A 22,500-nucleotide genomic window follows, 5' to 3' on the forward strand; every position below is an offset into this window, starting at 1 on the left:
TAAAAATAGAATCCCGACTGTAAAGGGTTAACTTGACCTGAGGCAAAATCGATGGAATACTTCTCTTAACTACCAGAAGCTTGGAAAGATAATGTAAATGAATGAAAAATAATCCAAACCACAACAAACGAGAGGAAAAGTTCGTTAAAGCGTCTATCGATAATGGCGGTTGACAGAAACACGACAGTCTATTGTTTACTGTTTCTTTTTCTTTTTCTTTTTGTTTTTTGTTTGTTTGTTTGTTTGTTTGTGTGCTTGTTTTTAAAAACATTGTTTTGCCTTGCTTCCTTTCCATCTATTTTGTTGTTTGTTTAGGTTTTTTTCTGTTGTTGTTTCTTCTTCTATTGTTGTTGTTGTTGTTGTTGTTGTTGTTATTGTTGTTGTTGCTGTTGTTGTTTGTCTTCTTTCCGTTCCAGCAAGAGATAAGAATATTAATCGATTCCCACTGCATCCCCCCCTCCCCTATCTGGCTTGAATATTATTGTATGATGTGAGACAAGTAATAAGAAAGTCTGTATTCTGTATTAGCGTTTTGTGTCAATGCGCAAAGCGCGTTGAGCAAGATATCATTTTGAAAATGCGCTATACAAATGCCAAATGCCATCTATTCTGTGAAAAGGCTCGTCAGATTAATGCATTTTATTGACATTACTTTGTCATATTTGGTTTCACTTTTACAAAGTGTGTCAGTTTCTCTCTTCATTTTTTTTATTTTGCGTGTTTCTTGTTCGCTTATTTGTTTCTTTCTTTTAGTTCTTTGTTTTTGTATTTTAATTTTGTGATTTTTTGTTCCCGAATGAGATGTGATCTAAAAACAATATGGTAGCGTGTCCTTCATAGTCAAAAGGCCCGTGAAGCTGGGGGCGTATCATGGCTTCTGTAGCGTTAAAACGGAAACAAGCATTTGCGTGGTATACCTTGGATAGGACGTTAGTCGATTTTTTTTTCCGCCAGATCTACTAGACCCAACCCCTATAGCATGCTGGATGGAGAAAGGTGGGGGGGGGGGGTCAGAAAAAAAATCCCGACTTCAACAGGGATCGATACCGGTCCCTTTGCGTCTGTGGCGGATGCTCTACCAATGAAATATCGGGGGACCACCCCCCCCCCCTCCCCTATCTAGCTTGTATATTATTGTATGATGTGAGACAAGTACATAATAACAAAGTCTGTATTCTTTATGGGCGTGTTATGTCATGCGGAACAGGAAGAGCATGGACTGAATCGCGTATTATAAAAATAACCGGTCAAAAAGCTCCTCACATGTGACACATCGTCTCGAGTCGGTATTTTATCGGCGTGAAGCAGGTCGGAGGAAAAAAAAGGAAGATAAAGTTTAGATAATTAAATCGGAAGATCGAAATTTTAGAGGTTTGTTATGGGGGTGGGGTGCAGGTGTATGTGTGTGTGTGTGGGGGGGGGGGGGGGGCGTTGTAGTCTATGATACAAAAATATGCATTCAAAACAATTCAAAAAGGCATAGAATATTAACTCTTATAATTTTTACTCTACTCGTAGTTGTTGTTTTTTTTTTCAATTTTCTTTTCTTAGTATGTTCTTTTTCCTCTTTCTCTTCAAGCTGAAACTTCCTTGCGGAAGACTCAGTATTGACAATTGTTTTACCGGGCGCTGAACTGGTGTGTAATTGAGCTACATACGACATACGTTCAGGATATTTTGGTGGCTTAAAAGTGCGGTGTCGAGTCTTGTGACAAAATCAAGCGCTAATGGGCATGGTTAGTTACCGGTTAAGCGACAATGGTCGCAAAATTTTGGTTCTGGTATGTTCTCCCTGTGTAAGACATATTGTGCACACCAACCACCCTGCTTGTAAATGGGTTCTTGGCTCTATAAGCATTGACGGATAATAAAAGACTGTAGAAAAAGGGCGGCTAACAAGCGTCTCGCTCAGTGTAGTTCCGTGTGGTAAGCTAGGAGATTGAACAAAAAATTGTGTAGCAAGTTAAACATGATGGGGTTCCCGATAGCTCAGTTGGTTGGGCACTCGCTTCACACACTAAGGGACCAAGATCGATCTCCATTGGAGTCGAGATTATTTTTTTCTAACCCCCCTGTCCACCCAGCAGTTAATGGGTAGTTGGGTTTGTTAGATCTGGTGGAAAGTACTTAGCGGTACTTTGCGATAGACTAGCGTCCAATCAGAAGAATAAAAAATAAGCTATTGCTGTTGTCCGTTTCACGCTCGAGAAACCGGGATAAACCGCGACTCCGTGGGCCTCATGGCTCTCAAGGACTACTACATTAATCATGATATAAATGGAAATGAACTATGTGAAATGTTCATATTTTTTTTATAAATTCATACTTTACGACATTATGAATTTGTCAGCTTTGATCGTATTACTCTTCCATTCGTTACACTCACCAGTTAATTCTTTCGTATTGATTTCACAATTCCTTCTTACAACACATCGTGTAACAAGTCTCAACACACCATTTTTTTCAATACATACAGTCATATAATAATATATTATCCGTTCTTTCACCAACAGCAAGCCGAGCATTCATTCGTGAAGTAAAACCCCTTACTAATATCTATATCGTTAAATACTTACCATAAAAAATATAAGACGCGTTGAGTGTGACCTGATATTGGAATTTAAGTTTCGTGAAAAATTCGTATCTTATTTCGATGCTGTCTTGGAGAGTAGGTAGGTAGATTACTAAGTTAGGAATCTCCGTTTAAAAAAAAAAATTGAGCTTTTATATATAGTGCTCAAAGCGTTTTATAAGTGGTCCTTAGCTAACAGCACCACTTAACATGTAGGACGAAGCATGCCGCCTGTTAGGCGATATTACTTTTTTTTTTTCGGACAGGACCTTCCGATTCGAAAGCGAGAGTCATACTACAAGACCACATAGCCGCACAAGTAGCTAAATTGAGAAAACACTCGCCCAACATGCAAACGGGCATGGTTCGAATTCGTATGAGATTAGATGAGAAAGTTATTATTATAATTTGTACACTAGATAAAGATTAGAAATTAGATGGCAAGACATGTTAGATCTGACTGAGTGTACGAACTTTGCGACATACCTGTGTCTTGTCCAAAAGGTAGCAAGGAATTGTTACTGTCCATTTAATGCTACTGAGACTGGGTACATTTCTGGTTCTGTTGGGGTCTTATGAATCTACTACTCTAAATGACTAAAAGAAAAATTCTCTCACCATATCCAGGTGTAAAATGAATACACGGGCATTAATGCGTTGTCTCGATCGGGGAAAATGTAATTTCAACTATCAGGCGTCACGTTCACCCTATGTTAAGTGTTACTGTTGGCTAGAGACTACTTATAAAGAGCTTTGAGCATTGAGCACTATTAGTGTAATTTACGCTATCTAAAACATTGAGTTAGTTGTAGACGCAGTAGAAGTAGTAGTAGTAGTAGTAGTAGTAGTAGTAGTAGTAGTAGTAGTAGTAGTAGTAGTAGTAGTAGTAGTAGTAGTAGAAGTGATGTTTGTAGCAGCAGCAGTAACAGTAGAAGTAGAAGTTGTTGTATTAGTATTAACAGCATCAACAGCAGTAACAGTAACAGTGGTAGTAGTAGTAGTAGTAGTAGTAGTAGTAGTAGTAGTAGTAGTAGTAGTAGTAGTAGTAGTAGTAGTAGTAGTAGTAGTAGTAATAGTAGTAGTAGTAGTAGTAGTAGTAGTAGTAGTAGTAGTAGTGTGTTGTTGTTGTTGTTGTAATAGTAGTAGTAGTAGCAGCAGTGTAGTAGTAGTAGTAGTAGTAGTAGTAGTAGTAGTAGTAGTAGTAGTATAGTATAGTAGTAGTAGTAGTAGTAGTAGTAGTAGTAGTAGTAGAAGTGTAGTAGTAGTAGTAGTAGTAGTAGTAGTAGTAGTAGTAGTAGTAGTAGTAGTAGTAGTAGTAGAAGTAGTAGTAGTAGTAGTAGTAGTAGTAGTAGGAGGAGGAGGAGGAGGAGGAGGAGGAGTAATATTAATAGTAATTGTAGTAGTAGTAGTAGTAGTAGTAGTAGTAGTAGTAGTAGTAGTAGTAGTAGTAGTAGTAGTAGTAGTAGTAGTAGTAGTGTAGTGGTAGTAGGAGTAGAGGTAGTATAAGTAGAAATAGTTGTAGAAGTAGTAGAAGTAGAACATCTTTTTATTTTAATAGTAGGAGTTGTTTTTAGCACAATCAAATAATAATAATTGAGTAGATAAAATCAATTCTTTATTATAACTTTATTATTTTATGCCGATCATTAACCATTAGTTTCACGAATAAAAAGAATGCAAAGCTTTACTCCTTGGAAAATACCGCCATTGATACGTAAATCCCAATCCCCGTTTCGGTTCAAAGTTTCGATTTCAGTTATGGTTCGTGTTCTTACATGTTCTTTAGGCTTCCACCACACCAAAATGTCAACTTCGATCAAGTGGGTTGTTGAAGCTGTAAACTAGTGACATACAAGTAACGTAATAGTAATATAGAAGACTCGATATTTCCCTGGATTGATGAGGACAAACATTCTCCCTTGATTGGTTAGTAGAGTAGATTTTTTGATTTTATAGTACAGATAGATCATCATAACTTATCCTCATTTTCTTATGTACCTTCCCGTTTCTCGCTCCTCCTCTCTCTTTCCTTTCTCCTCCCTCTTCTCCTCCTCTCTTCTTCCTCCTCCTCTCTCTTCTTCTCTCTTCTCTCTTCTCTCTTCTTCTTCTTCTTCTTCTTCTTCTTCTTCTTCTTCTCTCTCTTCTTCTTCTTCTTCTTCTTCTTCTTCTTCTTCTTCTTCTTCTTCTTCTTCTTCTTCTTCTTCTTCTTCTTCTTCTTCTTCTTCTTCCACTACTGCTTTTATTAGAGCTTCTGTTACTAATATCACCACCGCCACCACCACCACTACTACTGCTACTACTACTAATAATCATAATAATACTACTGCTACTACTACTACTACTACTACTACTACTACTACTACTACTACTACTACTACTACTACTATTACTACTGCTACTGCTACTACTACCACCTCTAATACTACTATCACCACTACTACTACTACTACTACTACTACTACTACTACTACTACTACTACTACTACTACTACTACTACTACTACTACTACTACTGCCACTACTTCATCATCATCATCATCATCATCATCATCATCATCATCATCATCATCTCCTTCTCCTCCTTTATCTTCTTACTCTTTTCTTCCTCCTCCTCCTCCACCTTGTCATCTCTCTCTTTTATTCCCATAAATATACCGACTAGCTCAATTAGATTGATTATTTCTGTCTGGGACAAGAAGAGAGAAAAAGACAGAGAAAGAGGAGACAAAAAGAAAGAGAGAAAGAATGAAAGAGAGAGAGAGTGTGTGAGAGAGAGAGAGAGAGAGAGAGAGAGAGAGAGAGAGAGAGAGAGAGAGAGAAATCAGACACAGAGAAAGAGTTAAACCAGTTTATTTTTGTTTTATTATCCCGCCCGACACAAAGTCGATCTCAGGAATTTGACGTTATTATTAGGACCAAACTCTTTTCCTGCCACAGACCTGTTTTTAAAAAAAATATATACTGATAATTAATTGGAAAAGGGAAACTAGAAAGATACCTTTTTTTTGCTAACTGGAAGACATTCTCAACTTTGTTTAAATAAATATGTTTATATTGGCTACAATATGACATTATACAGCGTGGCTCAGTGGTACGGTCTTTGCTTCGTACCCTAACGGTACCGAGTTCGATCACCCGCCGCTGCGCTGTGTGGCCTTGTTTGAGCAAGTCACCTCGCCCTAGCTCACTTTGCGGCGCTGCACAGCGGCTGACGCCTGGGTTATTCCAGTTTCCCTTGGAATAGATCCTAAAGACAAATTTCCCCTTGGGGATGAATAAAGGGAATTGTTTTTTTTATCTGATGTGATTTATTTGGAGATAAATTATTCGACCAGAATATAAGTTGTGCGTTTAGTGGTCTTTTGGTACGGCACTGTCCTTCTAACAAGTAAGTCTCTTGTTCGAGTACAGATTTGAGCTGCCCAAAGTTGAATCATTGGGGAAGGTTTTTTAATCATATACTCTCATTGTACTCAGGTGTAAAACAAGTAACTATGCAGTACAGCTTTGTCTCTGTCATAAAAACGTGGAAGGACGTCTAATAGGGCGACATGTCTGGTCCTATATTTTAAATGTTGCTTTTGGCTTGGGACCCATTGCAAAGCGCTTTGAGCTTAAGTAATGGATATTGCGATTAAAAAAACTCGAGTGTTTTGGATTTAAAAATACATAATTCTTAACAGAGCATTTAGGAGCAACATATGCATTTCATTTGAGTACGATACACATATTAGACAGCGAATACTAGTACAAGAAGAAGAAAAAAGAATAAGAGAGACAATTGAGGATGATAGATTTCGACCATTCCCTCCCCTCCCCCCCACCCCCTTTTTTTAATTAAAAAAAAAACAAATTATTTTCATCATTTTCAACCAACCACTAGCGGGATTGCACTCTGAAGACAGGAAAAAAACTGGAGATTACGAGTATATCTGTGCATTACCCCTTTAATTACAGGCTCGATCGGTAAAGACATGATGGAAACACACCTGATTCGATACCTAGAATGCCTAGCTAGCTGGGTCTAAAATTATGTTTGGTGGAAAATTTCTCTGCGATAAATTCATCTGCGTCTAGTTCGAAGAAACGCAAGAAATTAAAAAGTTTAGAATAAAAACGTAAGTATGTGCCTTTGCCAAGTTTTGATTCCCCAGGGAAAATATCTATTTCATCATATTTGACTCATGTGAGCTAGAATTCTTAGTTTTGTATTTTCTGAGCAAGACTACAAGACTACTACTTAAATTATATAGAAAAGTACTTCACCCCGTACCTAGCTCTGTCTATTTTACGATACAGAAACCTCAATGAGCGCTGGCAAAGCGAAGTCGCATCTCTGTAAAGGAATTCTCAAAATATTAAATAAAAGTCACTCATGACAAACATATTTACTGATGTTTTGTTTATATTCAGAACCAGTCACCCTAAATGACTTGATCACGAACCGCCACTGACAGTTGCGTAATGACTGTAGTGATGGCAGTATAATGTAGCCAAGATAACGATTTACTCTTCCGTGTCGAATAATGAAATTGAGGACTCATTGATTTTTTTCAAAGATCAAAATAGAAGTATTCTATTAGGATGATTAATCAGCACCATGGCGGGGAGAAATAGCTTTGGTGTTATATCTTTTTTCTTCATTTTTCTTTGTTGTTGTTGTTGTTGTTGTTGTTGTTGTTGTTGTTGTTGTTGTTGTTGTTATTTTGTAGCTGTTGTTTCGGATTTATTTTCCTCGAATGATTGATGTTTGAGACGAATGGAACTTATAAGTAATTGGAATTGTCTATGGAAGAGGAGGATAGAATGACAGAAGGATGAATGAATAAATGGATGGAAGGATGGATGGATAATTAGGTGGATGGAAGAACTGGCGAATAAGTGAGGTATTATATCTGTTTGTGGATGGCGGGAAAGATGAATTACTGTCTGGAACTTATAATGGAATAAGAAAATGAGCGGATTAATTGAATGACGGATAGATAGTTGAACTGAAGAGAGGATGAGATGAATAGGCAGGTAAATTATGTAAGTATATTGACGCTTGTGTTTTCATTGCAGTGGCGTGGTTTAAATTAGTCACAACCTGATTGGGCCCCACCGTGTCAATCCTGTTTTGTGTCGAGATGAACCAGATGACGAAAAATGAGTATAAGGTCAAACTGAGCAGGATTACAAAACGCAACTTGTTGACTATTTTATACATTACAGTCGCACTCTTCAATAGCAGTATTTAACCAGATAACTGTGATACTCTGGAAACTGTGTATTAAAAAATTGGGCCAGAAAGTTCGTCCTTCAATATCAATCGATTTAAATGACCCTCCTCTTGGCAAAAACTCTCAAACCGGGGAATTCCTTGAAGACTTAGCGAAATCCCAGTTTTAAGTGGGGTTTTTTTTTCAAAGATGAGAGTCATTTAAATCGATCGATATTTGAAGGACAAGTTTTCTGGCCAAATTTCCAAATACATGGTTTTCCAGCGTACGGCAGTTAACTGGTTAAAAGAACTATTACTGTATGACACTGAGTATAACATTAAATCAAATTTTCAGGGTAATGATCATCCTGAAAAAAAAACCATAAATGGTCACCATTTGTATTACTATTGATCTGAATACACCCTATGATATAACTGTTTTCACTTAGAAAGCAGTCATAGCGTTACGATTCGGACTTCATTTGAAGCTGAGGTATCTAAAGACATGTTGGCTCTATGGATTCTCGTGTTTCAGACGTTTTAAGTGATCTAAATCTATCGGTATGATGTGTAAAAAACAATGATGAGGTAGAATCTCAGCTCAGGGTTATTAATACGTTATGAATACGAATCGAATCGCAGCTCATAAGCATGTTTACGTGTCTTTGCAAACGATTTCTCCACTATCAACAGAGAATACGAAGATAAATTCATTATCCTCAACGAGCCCAGATTTAATACTAGTTTGTAAACTGTATAGTCACCTGAAACAACTAGAAAAGACTTCTAACTTTTACGTCATGGCCACAAGACCGAAGAGCTAGAGCTCAGCTGGTCGCTGGTTCGGATAAGTAAGTCTGTTGAACTAAGTAAGTAATCCAAGTTTGATATTTTTGACTTACAAAGGCTACTTAATTTTCATCATCTCATTCACCTCGACATAATACCCTATTAAAGTGATGTCTCATTTATAATGCATGTCCATCCAATCACTGCCACGCTCTACGTCGCTTGACTTTGTAACAAGACGATACACCATACCGTGAGGGCCGAAAAGTAGCATAGTGTCTTTTATTGTATTGTATTATCTCGGGTTTTATTTCCATGTGGCAATTGATTGTATTCTATTATTAGATTATAGTTACAAATGTTTGATTTTATGTCATAATATCATTACTTATGTAAAGCGCATAGAGCAAGACAGCGTCATTGTTATTCGCTATAGAAATGTTTTGTTTTGTTTTTAAAGCAAAAACAAAAACAAAAATAAATCATTTGTCTCCATATTATTATTTCTAACTGGTATCAATTCAAAATAAACATTATTTTAATCCTCACATCTCTCCCATAGCAGTGGCGTTGACAACTTGCAATAATTCTTAACAACAATAATATTATAGTGTCTCCTTTCTGCTGTATACTGACAAAACGCTTTTTAACATTTTGGATACCAAAACAATCGTAATCAGAACAACCAACAAACATGTAACCTTTCAGGTTTTATAGAGAGGACTTATTTGGGTAACCCCCCCCCCTCTCTCTCTCTCTCTCTCTCTCTCTCTCTCTCTCTCTCTCTCTCTCTCTCTCTCTTTGGCGGTCTAAAACCATTTACAAAGATGTGAGTTACAGCAACTTAAATTGACGTCACTCGGCTCTGTTACAATTTTTTTTGGGACCGCCAGTCGGTGATTAGTTATCACTAAAGCCCTTCACACAGACTATCTGACATCTGACATTACAAATAGCTTTGTATGTTGATACGATTGGTCTAGCGGGTAGAACTAGTAAGTATTTTATTTAAACGCAAGCCATCAATATGAAAGTGGACGTTTTCTGGTCAAAACGGACTGAAAAAGGCGTTTTGTCATGGCATTGTCAAGCATTCAAGCCCTGGATCTGACAACTTGTTGCCAAAGTAAATTAAAAAGAAACCGAAACTCCTTTCACTACCTGAAACTGAAGTTGAAACGCTATGAAAGTTCAATATCCTTTGAAAATAGCTGGCGATTGAGTGTATCAAGGTCGCTAATCGTCACTCGGCTCTTTGTTACTAATTTTTTGAACTGCCGGTTGGGTGATTAGTTATCAAAAAAGTCCTTCACACAGACTATAAACGTCTGACATTACAAATAGCTTTGTATGTTGATACGATTGGTCTAGCGGGTAGAAATAATAAGTATTATATTTAAACGCAAGCCATCTATATGAAAGTGGACGTTTTCTGGTCAAAACGGACTGATAAAAGGCGTTTTGTCATTGTCAAGCTTTCAAGCCCTGGATTTGACAACTTGTAGCCAAAGTAAATTAAAAAGAAACCGAAACTTCTTTCACTGCTTGAAACAAATTGAAACTCGATGAAAATTCAATATCCTTTGAAAATAGCTGGCGATTGAGTGTATCAATGTAGCTAATTATCAATATATCAACGGGAATTGCGTCAGTTTTGAAAAGAAATGAAATAATAATATTGTAAACAACAACATGGCAATGTTTTGTCTGGTTTCGTTTTCTTTTTATATTTTGTGTGTGTTTTTGTTCGTGTTTTATTTTGTTTGATTTAGCACGGTTGAAGCACGTTGATTCAAGGTTTTTTGTTTGTTTGTTTTGTTGTGTTTATTTCCTTTATAAAAGAAACCGCTCAGGATGCAATCCAAGCTGATGCTTCATTCCGTCTCTTGCATTGTCTTTTGTAAGCAGAGGAGAGTTTCTGGTAATAGGCACTGGTAGACTAGCAGGGAGGGGGATCGGCCTTTACAGAGTACTGAATGAAATGGAAATTTGCACCTTATTAAATAATATATTGACTTAATGTGGAAAATACTAAATGAAGTGGATACTGTGAATTGCATCGAACGTGGTAAAACTGTGGGTATAGTTCATGCCTTGACTATAATATTTAATTATCATAAATATGATTTAGATTTAGAGGATCTCATTCGGACCTTATTGGGTTTCTTCTTTTTTCTAGGGTTTTTTCCCTTTTGATAGTATTCTGGGTTTTTTTGTTTTTTTTTAAAATTATTTTTTATTTGTCTGTTTTTTTTTTTTTTGTTTGTTATTGTTTATTTTGTTGTTGTTGTTGTTGTTGTTGTTGTTGTTGTTGTTGTTGTTGTTGTTGTTGTTTTTGTGTTAAAAAAATATTTAAAAATTGAGCTTTTATATAACGCAATATCCACTTAACGTGCTCAAAGCGCTTTACAAGGGGTCCCTGGCCAACAGCAACATTTAACATGTATGACGAGACATGACGCCTGTTAGGCGATATTACAATTTTTCGGACAAAGACCACGCTGTTAACGGCCAGGTACTCATTTTACACCTGAGTACGATGAGAGAATGTGAGTAAAGAGTCTTTTCCAAGGACTCAACTATGCGTCTAGCAAGGCTCGAACCCAGGACCCTCCGATCCGAAAGCGAGTGTCATACCACTAGACCACATAGTTTTGTTTAATTATTTTTTTTTTGGTTTGTTTTGTTTTATGTCTTTTTGTTGGGTCGTTTTTTGGCGGGTTGTTTTTTATTTGTTCGTCTGTTTATTTGTTTGCTTTGATCTTTTTATCTTTTTTCATGAGGGGGGAGGGGAGGGGCGGGGTTCAATATGTTAAAAGTCGGATTATGTAATAGGCAACGTCCAAAAGTGGAACGTGACAGTGACTTAAACTTAAAGATTGTTTGGTCTTTTTATTTGCATTTTTAACGAATTTATTGTTTTTTTAGCAAATGAAATATAAAGATGAATTGGAGAATCAATACCACCAATAGTTCTCTAGCTTAAGATTGAACTTTGACCTTGTCCTCTAAATGTCTACATTGAATTCATGAGGTGGCACAATGTTTTTAGTAGCAGGATGTATAGGAATATTCTTATGATTACGGGGAGTAAAAGAGCGAGGATCTATAATCTTCATTGACGACCAGCATTATTATTATTATTTAGGCTAGAGAATATATTATGATATCATCACTGTGATACAAGGTTTTTTTCCCCTTTAATTTCAAGATACTTACTTTTCATATTTCTGATTATTTTTATCTTTAGCTCAATTTTCGTCATCTTGTTCATTCCGACATAATGCAGAATTGACGCGTTTGGTCATTGGGAAGCATCCCCGCTTCTATTATCTAATACAACATCGCTCTTTCCAATACGTTTAAGGTAGGAGTACAAAAGGGCTGAGATCCATTTAATAGTGGAACTTGATAGGGCATTAAATATTCATTTGTATTAAATCGGTTTGTTTTGTTTTTATTTTCCCAAAAGCTTGATTTTATTTGTGCATAATTTATATACGGAGGGGTTTTTTCCATTTGAAAAAAAAATTATATCTCTTAACTTTTCTGTACAGCCTGCTGGGGAAATAAAAATATAATATTTTGTAGCGCACTGAGCATGATGGACTGTAGATTTGTACTAAATAAATATAATATTAATATAAGACAAATATATCTCATAAACCGAAAAGTTCAGAAAAGATTGAGACACAATTTGCTTTTTTTTATCTGATAACCTAAATCGTTTTGGACTCATTGTTGTATTGGAAATACTCTCAAACCAACGCAAAATGTTTCCATTACAACAAAGTTAAAACAGGCAATTAATTGCGTTCGGTTATCAGACGTCTGCAAATAAGTAGCTACACGTCCTACATGTTAAATGTTGCTGTTGACCAGGGACCCCTTGTAAAGCGCTTTGGGCACATTTAGTGGATATTGCTCTATATAAAGCTCAATTTAAAAAAAAAATTACCAAGAGTTAAAGAATTTAAGATTTGCTTTTGACTAAACTTAATTTATCAAAATAATGCTATCCATTGGTGCTTAAACGATATACTCCTATTAATCTTTTTCTATTTTAAATGTGTTTAGTTTTGTTTAGCCTTTTGTTGGTTTACTTCTATGTCATGGTATATCCTTATTATTTATTTGTTTAATTATTTTCAGAAATTCATTTGTCTATGGTAATACCCAATGTAAATTTACAGAAGTGGATAAATAACGTTCATCTTATCTTATCTTATCTTATCTTATCTTATATTATCTTATCTTATCTTATCTTGATCCATGGCATGATATGGTAAGAAAGTACATATTTATTTATTTATTTGTTTGTTTACTTGTTGTAAAGACAGTTTTGTGTCACAGTCCACGAAAAACTCCAATTACCGCGACAATCGAAGACGATAGTCAGACATAAAAGGAAAAAAGTTGCCTCGTTAAAAATCAGATCATCTATTCATGAAAAAATCATAACTGTTTATCTTCTGAAGTACTATGGGGGAAAGTGGAAAACGGGCAATTGGAACCGCATACCGCATATGTGTATTCAAAAATAAATATATAAAATTCCCTTAATTCAACCCATTGGGGAAATTTGTCTCTAATGTCTATTCCAATGGAAGACTGGAATATCCCAGGCGTTAGCCGCAGTGCACGCCGCAAATTGTGCTAGGGCGAGGTGATTTGCTCAAGGCCACACAGCGCAGCGGCGGGTGATCGAACTCGGTACCTTTCGGGTACCGCTGAGCCACGCTGCCCCCTTCTTCCCCCCCCCCCTCCCCCACTCCTTCTCATCCTCCTCCTCTTCTTCCTTCTCCTACTCTTCCTCCTCCTCCAACTACAACACTATCCTCTCAAATCACATTCTGGAAAACACTTTTATTCTTCTTGTTACCAACATCATTATTTCTGTCCCTTCAGTATTTATTTATTTATCTTTGCGTGAGCAGAAAGTTCCGAAAATCGTTTAGTTACGCAAATTCTTTGTGAGGGAAGGTGGGCGGGCGTCTTCCATAAGAAGAAAATAGTCACAGAAGATACAGCAAACCTATGATGACAGCACAGATTACTCGAAGACGATAATCAGACATAAAGGGACAAGTGAGCCCGTTATAAATCAGATCATTCATATTCATGGCAAAATCATAACTGCTTATCTTCTGAAGTACTAGGGGGGAAAGCAGAAAACAGGCAATTGAAACCGCATACCGCATATGTATTTTTTTCTTCTCCCCCAACCTCCCCCCCCCCCCTTCCCCCTCCGTTCTTTCTTCTCTTAATTTGCAAACCACCTCTGGTGTATTGTCGCAAATGTAGGTAGGCGTCTTGATGTTTTACAATTCAGGATGTATTTGAGTGCTATAGTAGTAAATTAGCCTTTCTCTAAACTGTTCTATGGTGATTGAATTTACAACAATATACAATTTCACCTCCTACACTTCCTCCTCCTCTAACTCCCACTCCATCCTCTCAAATCACAATCTGGAAAACAGTTTTATTATTCTTGTTACCAACATCATTATCTCTCTCTTCTTTCTTTTTTCTACTGTTTTTTTTCTTCTTAAGCACAGCAACGTTGTGTGCCGTGCTTTCTAAATAAATGAGATTCGAACCCGGACCTATTTAGACTAGGCCCTTTGTCTTACTTTCTCTTGGGCGCTTTAATTGTAATTCTAGAACTTTTTACTATCCCATTTTCTTCCTTTTTACTGGCGCTGATATGACCTAAATGTGTTGCAAGCGCCGTAAAACCCCTAAAAACAAACAAACAAAACAACATCATTATTTCTGTCCCTTCAGCATTTATTTATTTATCTTTGCGTGAGCAGAATGTTCCGAAAATCGTTTAGTTACGCAGATACTTTGTGGGGAAGGTGGGCGGGCGTCTTCCATAAGTAGAAAATAGTCACAGAAAATACAGCAAACCTATGATGACAGCACAGATTACTCGCAGAATGATTTTAATCTTGTCCGGGATATAATTTTTAAAAAAGGATGATGTTGACGTTGCTTGATCTCGATATACCTTGAAATTGTTTCTGGACCGCCTGTTAAGTGATTAGTTCTCATTGAATTATATCGATCAGAATATAAACGTTTATGGTTACACATACTTACTGTTCTGTGTACGTATCATTTGGCGGGCAAATGTTGTGAGGATTTTACTTTTTCTTTTAATTAAAAATTATCTTTTATATAACGCAATATCCACTAAATTTACTCAAAGTGCTTTACAAGGGGTCCCAGCCATCAGCAACATTTAACATTTAGGACGGAACATGACGCCTGTTAGGCGATGCTACATTTTATTCGGACAGAGTCAATGCTGTTAACGGCCAGGTACTCAAGGACTCAACTATGCTTCGAGCGAGGCTCGAGCCCAGGACCTTCCGATCCGAAAGCGAGTATCATATCACTAGACCACATTTTAATTATGCCCTTCCGCCACGACATCATAAGATATCGTCGCCTAGGCAGGCATTCCACGACGGAATATAGATAATTCATCACACAAGATGTCTGATGTCAACAGGAATCACCCATGTTGTCCAAATGAGCATCTTGCCCAAGGGAAAAAAAACGAGAGTGCCTGAAGCGGGGCTCGAACCCGGGACATTCCGGGTCACAGTGCAATGCCTTAACCACTCAGCCACTTTCATTGCTCCGAGTACACTGCCGTTGTTTAAAAAAAACAAAACACAGTATATGCAATGTTAACCTATAGCACTTACTGTGTTTTTCAAAAATAAAACGGCAGCACACGTGACCGTGTCGCATAGCAACAAAACACCCTCTATAGGGAATGAGATTAGCGGAAGAGTAGCGTCCCTTGATTGGACATCACCTTACAGAGAGAACGTCATGTTGGTTTTGCGCATGCGTCTCTCTCGTCCTCGCTTTCGGTGAAGTGTCTCCGGAAGCGAGGTCTAGAGACGAGACGCATGTGCACAAACAACATGACGTTCTCTCTCTAATAACTTTTCCGCCGGTGACGTCCAATCAAGGGACGCTACTCTTCCGCTAATCTCATTCCCTAGAAAACTTGAACTACATATTCTGACCATTGATTAGGATGACAACCACTTCTGAAACGTCATTTATCTTCTAAGAATTCTCATGAAGCAGTGTAGCTCAGCGGTATGGCATTTGCTTCGTACCCAAATGGTACACTGATTTCGACTGCCCGACATGCTGTGGCCTTGAGCAAGTCACCTCGTCCATGATCACTTGCCTGGGATATTCAAACTTTCCCTTGGAATAGACCCTAAAGACGTTATTATTATTATTATTATTATTATTATTATTATTATTATTATTATTATTATTATTATTATTATTATTATTATTATTATTATTATTATTTTTATCATCATCATTGTTATTATTATTGTTATCATTATTATTATTATTATTATTATTATTATTATTATTATTATTATTATTATTATTATTATTATTATTATTATTATTATTATTATTATTATTATTATTGTCATCATCATCATCATCATCATCACCATCATCATCATCATCACCATTATTATTATTATTATTATTATTATTATTATTATTATTATTATTATTATTATTATTATTATTATCATTATTATTATTATTATTATTATTATTTTATTATTATTATTATTATTATTATTATTATTATTATTATTATTATTATTATTATTATTATTATTATATTCCCTGGGAATTAATAAAGGTATTTTTTTAAAATTTAACATTACAATGATAGTAATAGAAGCTTCCATCAAAAGACTTTTTGGATAACATGGCATTTTTTAAGTGTCTCAAGTATGAATCTTTGAAAAGTTTTAATATAATTTAATCAACTGATCTCTCATGTCAAAGATTCCTGGCCAAATTTTAAATAAAAGTATTTTGCCAACGTCCAGACGAAATCACGTTTAAAATAACAAAGCAAAACAGCGAATTATTGAATTAGGCAGTTTTCCCCCCTTAAACTACAAACTGGCTACCCAGCAGGACTATTCGGGTAATTTGCCACCTCAACTCCAACATAGTGCTTAGTAACCAGAAAATAATAACATCTATATCTCAGGAAAAAAAAAATCGATGCGATTATATCTTTGCGGTAGTAATTCCTACTGTAATATGTCTCAGGGTCTTAAACTACTTTCAAAGGTTATTTTGTACATCATCGTCGTCTTCATCATCATTACCATCAACATTCATCATACTTCTTTTCTTCTTCTTCTTCCTCTTCTTCTTCTTCTTCTTCTTCTTCTTCTTCTTCTTCTTCTTCTTCTTCTTCTTCTTCTTCTTCTTCTTCTTCTTCTTCTACTACTACTACTTCTTCGTCTTCTCCTCCTCCTCCTTCTCCTCCTCCTTCCTCTTCTTCCTCTTCTTTTTCTTCTTCTTCTTCTTCTTCTTCTTCTTCTTCTTCTTCTTCTTCTTCTTCTTCTTCTTCTTCTTCTTCTTCTTCTTCTTCTGTCTTATCTCTATATATTCAGTATCTAATCATGTTCTACTTTCTTTGTTATCACCGCACTCAATACTTTGTTAAACTCTATAATCTACGAAAAGTATGTTTTTCTCTTCATGACACAGAACCCATCAACCATTGTCAACAAGAATAATTGAAAACAACTTGAGATCGTTCAGAAGACAAGCGTTGTGACAGATGGAGGAGGATGTGGAGGCGACCGTGCGGGAAACACTCCAGGAACACTCCCATGTCAAAGAACTGGTAAGGCGGAAGTCGTGATAACTTTAAAGATCATCAGAAAAATTTTGTCAAAAATGTCGAACAAGTCAATAGTAAATGACAAAAGTATGAAAAAAAAAAAACAATCTACCAAATTATTATTTCTTTAGGTTAAGATATATTTACATTCAAGAAGGCAAATCTTTATTTTGTTAAACTCCTCATGAAATATGTCAGTCGACTACACAGATACTCGTATATCCGTTTTACAAGTAATAATAGCAGACCTATTAAAATCTAGTGTTGATGTGTTAAAAGACAAATTCAGCCCATTGACAGCGGGACTCAAATTCTTTCAAATCATAGTTTCTCCTTCTTTTTTTTTCTTGTCATGTTATTGTTACTGCTCTCTTTGTAAAAACAGTAAATTGTCATGTCGAGTTAGAATAAGCTAGAATGGATTCCTTATACTTTCTTGGTTGTTTTGTTTTGTTCTTAATAGCGAAAACGTTATGCTTAAATTGCAAAACTAATTTCATTTGATAGCAAAAAAAAAATAAATAAATAAATAAATAAAAAAAAAAAGAATTTGAAAAAAATCAAGCTGGCAGCTTTGATAGCACATAAACCATTACTCAATCAATTTCGAGAAATTCAAACACCTTTATTTTACGTTTCCGGGACGCCGGATTTATTACGCTTGAAAGAAATATCTTTGCTCTTCTCCGTCTCTTCAACTCTCTTAACCCTTCCATTTCCTATCTCTGTCTATCCTATACTCTCTCTCTCTCTCTCTCTCTCTCTCTCTCTCTCTCTCTCTCTCTCTCTCTCTCTCTCTCTCCCTCTCTCTCTCTCCACCCATTCATTCACCCATCCATCCGTCTCTATATCTATCTATCTATTCATTTATCCATCTATCTCTCTCTCTCTCTCTCTCTCTCTCTCTCTCTCTCTCTCTCTCTCTCTCTCTCTCCATCCATTCATTAACCCATCCACCCATCTATCCATCCATCCATCCATCCATCTATCTATCTATCTATTAAACCCTTCCCCTTCTCTGTCTTTTTCTTTCTCTCGCCACCCCTCCTCCTCCCTCTCTTTATTCTTTTTCTCTCTCGAGTCAATCCATTATAATATATCTCTATATCCCTCTCCTCTTCATCTCTTTCTCTCTCTCTCTCTCTCTCTCTCTCTCTCTCTCTCTCTCTCTGTGTGTGTGTGTGTGTGTGTGTGTGTGCATTTGTGTGTGTGTGTGTGTGTATTTGTAGGGGGAGGGAGTGAGTGAGTGCGTGGGTGTTTTTCTCTCTTTGTCAATTTAACTTATTTATTTTTTGTCTATATAACTGTCAACCAATCTTCTTTTTAAATTGATCCGGGCTCTGCTAAACCCTAATATCACTCAATATTTATAAGATATGAACGAAATAATTATTTTTCATCAGATTACTACAGTTTGTTGACTATAAATGACAGTTTAATCATAGCCTGGCGCCAATGGAAGAGTAAGAGTAAATTTTTTTTTTGCTGTTGCTGTTTTGGGTTGTTTTTTGTGTGTGTTTTTTTTTTTTGGGGGGGGGGGGGGGTTGGGGGGGCGGGGGGGGGGAGGGGTTGTTTGTTTGTGGGGGAGGGGAGAGTTGTGACTTTTTTGTAGGTTTCTTTTGTATATTGTGTTTCATTGCTTTACATAAAACCAATGGCGCAATATTCTGAGGAGAAAATCGGTCGCACTTGAAGGTAGACATGAAGTTGAACAAAGAATAAATGGGCAGAAATTGATTTATATCTTGGCAACTTTAACTTTCAAAAAACAAAAACAAAAACAACAAAAAATCCTATTTAGTACTCGTATTCACTTGGAAAGCATGGGTGATTCCTGTTGACATCAGATATCTTGTTTGATGAATTATCTAGAATTTTCCTTCGTGGAATGCCTAGACAACGATATCTTATGTCGTGGCGGAAGGGCATAATTTGTTTTTTATTACTATTATTCACACCGCATCCTTCCTTTTCACTATCCATTGACAACAATGTAAATAAGAGCAATGATATGATACTCGTTGATGAGAGCAACCTTTCTTCTATTTCCCTTTACAACTTTTGACACATTTGACACAAAAATCGGTTACTTATGACAAGGGTCCCTACCATATGTGACCCATCGTCTCAAAACGGCATTATGTCGGAACGAACCAGATGCTTGAAAACTGAATTACATGTTAAACTGGTCAAAAATATAAATTGTTGACACTAGCACTCTAAAATATGGTATCAATTCTCCTCAATAAAACATACAAACTCAACACAAGTCTGATATTTCTGGCAATAAATTCAATTTTCAACATCTTAACCATCCCGATTTAATACCGTTTTGAGGTGAAGGGTCACATATTACATCAAAGATTGCACTTCCTCCCCATAATATATATACTCGTTGATTGTCTTATAATTTATTCTTGAAGAATACTGGGTAATGTAAACGTTGTTGCTCGAAGCTCGGAGAAATAAATAGCAATGTGAAATTGAATGTAATCTTCAATTTAATATAAGAAAACATATAAAATGGACGTTTCGGGTTTCCCCTTTATCAACAAAACAGGATGAATGAAACACTACGGTCGTCAGTCGACTCGGATTAATCTTTTATGCACTATTGAGGAGAATGATTATCATGTACTATATTTTTCCTATTTTGGTATTTGATGAACTTCGAAAAATACCGTTTTGAGGTCGTGGGTCATAGGCATGAGACTTGCATTGAGCTTTTATGTTTATTTTAGGAGAACAACAAAAATGTCTTTAAATGACAAAAACTATAATTTCATATTTCAATTTCTTGTCATTTTAAGTTTAAAATTTATTTTTGACATCTGGTTTGCCCAATTATAGAAGTTTCTTCATCATGTTGTATGAAAAAATATTTAACAATTCGACCGATGACTAAACACTAAAACCCGTTTTAGACCCTCGAGCACCCAGAGTTCATAAGCACTCTTGATAAACTAAAATAAAATGAGATCAAATTCCTGTGGGGTTTTTTCATCCCTAAGGAGAATTTTCAAAAAAATAATTTTAAGGTCTATTTCAAGGTACGCCTGAAACTCTACCTCATACCCCAATTCCGAATTGGGATACAAATGGAAGAATCACGTGACTGTCAATTCATGTTGGAATGTCTAGAAAGCTGGATGCGTCTTGTCTTGTCTAATTAATTAGTGCAATTTATTGGGATTTTTTTCATTAGTTCAATTGGATTTTTTCATACACTATCAGATATAATATTATATGTGACCCATCGTCTCAAAACGGTATTATGTCGGAACGAACCAGATGCTTAAAAACTGAATTACATGTTAAACTGGTCAAAAATATAAATTGTTGGCATTAGCACTCTAAAATATGGTGTCCATTCTCCTCAATAAAACATACAAACTCAACACAAGTCTGATATTTCTGGCTATAAATTCAATTTTCAACATCTTAACCATCCCGACTTAATACCGTTTTAAGGTGAAGGGTCACATATGTACACCAAGCCTCAGCCGGACGGCAGCTCCGCAAAGTAAGCTAGGCGAATGACTTGCTGAATGACTCCCAGCACGGTGGAGATTCGAAATCTGTACCTTTTGCGTTACGAAGCAAAGACTTATACCTCAGTGCCACACTGCTCAAGGTACGGTTATGTGGTCTCGTGGTATGGCACTCGTTTTCAGATCGGAAGGTCCTGTGTTCGAGCTTTGCTCGGCGCATAGTTGAGTCCTTGAAAAAGACTCGTGTGTAAAATGAGTTCCTGACCGTTAACAGCGGATAAAAAATTATATTATCGCCTGACAGGCTTCATGTCTCGTTCTACAGGCTACGTGTTGCTGTTGGTCAGGGATCCTTTGTAAAGCGCTTTGAGCACGTTTAGTGGATATCGCGCTCAAGTTTTTTGTTGTTGTTTTTAAATAATTAAACTTAAACCAACAGTGATAAGTACTATCTACGTTACTTACTACGCTATCATAAAGAACGTTCTACGATATCTAAAAGACCCACCAACACAATCAAAGCAGGATGGACAATGGACGTAGTAGTTCTTCCCCGTGTCTCAAGTCCTTACCTCCGTTCTACTAAGGTTTCAGACGTAGGGATAGACAAGAAATTAAAATAATCTTTATAAATTTCAATCCTTACAGTTACAGCGGACAGGGCGGCAGCGGTAAGGTCTTTGCTTCGTACCCAAATGGTACCAAGTTCGACTACCCGCCTTGTTGTGTGGCCTTGAGCAAATCGCCTCGCCCTAGCTCACGTTGCGGCGCTGCACTGCGGCTGCCGCCTGGGTTATTCCAGTCTTCCCTTGCAATAGACCCTAAAAACAAATTTCCCCGTGGGGATGAATAAAGAGAATTTTATTTTTTATTTTATTATACTTAATTTCTTTAAGATTTAACTTAAGAAAAGACCGAAGTACCACAGGCGTCAGTTGGGGTGCGGCGTCTATTGCTAAGTTAAAACAGATGCCGATAGGGGAAGGGGGGGGGGGTCAGGCACTGGTTTCCCTGGTGAAAGTGTAATGCTTTACCCGCTCAGCCATCTCTCTCGTACAATGCCAAAACGCCTTTTTTTACATTTCAGCCAGTAAACTTTTATTTTTTTAAATAAATAATAAAAATTGAGCTTTATATAGCGCAATATCCACTAAATGTGCTCAAAGCGCTTTACAAGGGGTCCCTGGTCAACAGCAACATTTAACATGTAGGACGGGACATGACGCCTGTTAGGCGATATTACAATTTTTCGGACAAAGACAACGCTGTTAACGACCAGGTACTCATTTTACACCTGAGTACGGTGAGAGAATGTGAGTAAAGAGCCTTTTCCAAGGACTCAACTATGCGCCGAGCGCGAGGCTCGAACCCAGGACCTTCCGATCCGAAATCGAGTGTCATACCACAAGACCACATAGCCATATTTCATAAATTTGTTTAGTGTCTATCGATTCAAATGACGTACTGCGTATCCCAAAAAAAAGACCTAAACCCAAGACTTTACATTTATACAAAGTAAACGTTTTCTGCTCAAAATGTGAAAACGCGTTTTGGAAGAATATGGCAATTTTGTTACCGTCGACAAGGGGCTGATTGAAAGGAATAATGTTGCGAATTAGATAATATCACTTTGGAGAGACATTCAATGTCAGATATTTATTGTAATGTTTTTACATACGTCATAGGCAGCCAACTCTCTCGAAAGAGATACTTTGTTAAATTAAAAGAGAGAGAGAGA

General features: G+C 36.6%; 1 protein-coding gene across 3 annotated transcripts in view; it reads left to right on the forward strand.

Moving 5' to 3' along the window:
- Positions 1–22,500, forward strand: part of LOC144972433 (methylthioribose kinase-like) — a 97,917-nt gene that overhangs the window by 5,839 nt on the left and 69,578 nt on the right. The window contains exons 1-3 of one of the 3 annotated variants that reach the window (XM_078913601.1): positions 2,559–2,672; positions 4,359–4,498; positions 17,136–17,274. In XM_078913601.1, coding sequence (XP_078769727.1) covers positions 17,209–17,274 — 66 coding nt within the window. In that variant the 5' untranslated portion in view covers positions 2,559–2,672; positions 4,359–4,498; positions 17,136–17,208. Of the gene's footprint in view, positions 1–2,558; positions 2,673–4,358; positions 4,499–17,135; positions 17,275–22,500 lie in introns of those variants that run through there. The other 2 variants (XM_078913602.1, XM_078913600.1) reach the window with 2 other exon arrangements.

This window comes from Berghia stephanieae, chromosome 5, assembly GCF_034508935.2.
Source record: "Berghia stephanieae isolate SIO BIC M18660-M18661 chromosome 5, UCSD_Bste_1.3, whole genome shotgun sequence".
NCBI classification, from domain to species: Eukaryota; Metazoa; Mollusca; class Gastropoda; order Nudibranchia; family Aeolidiidae; genus Berghia; species Berghia stephanieae.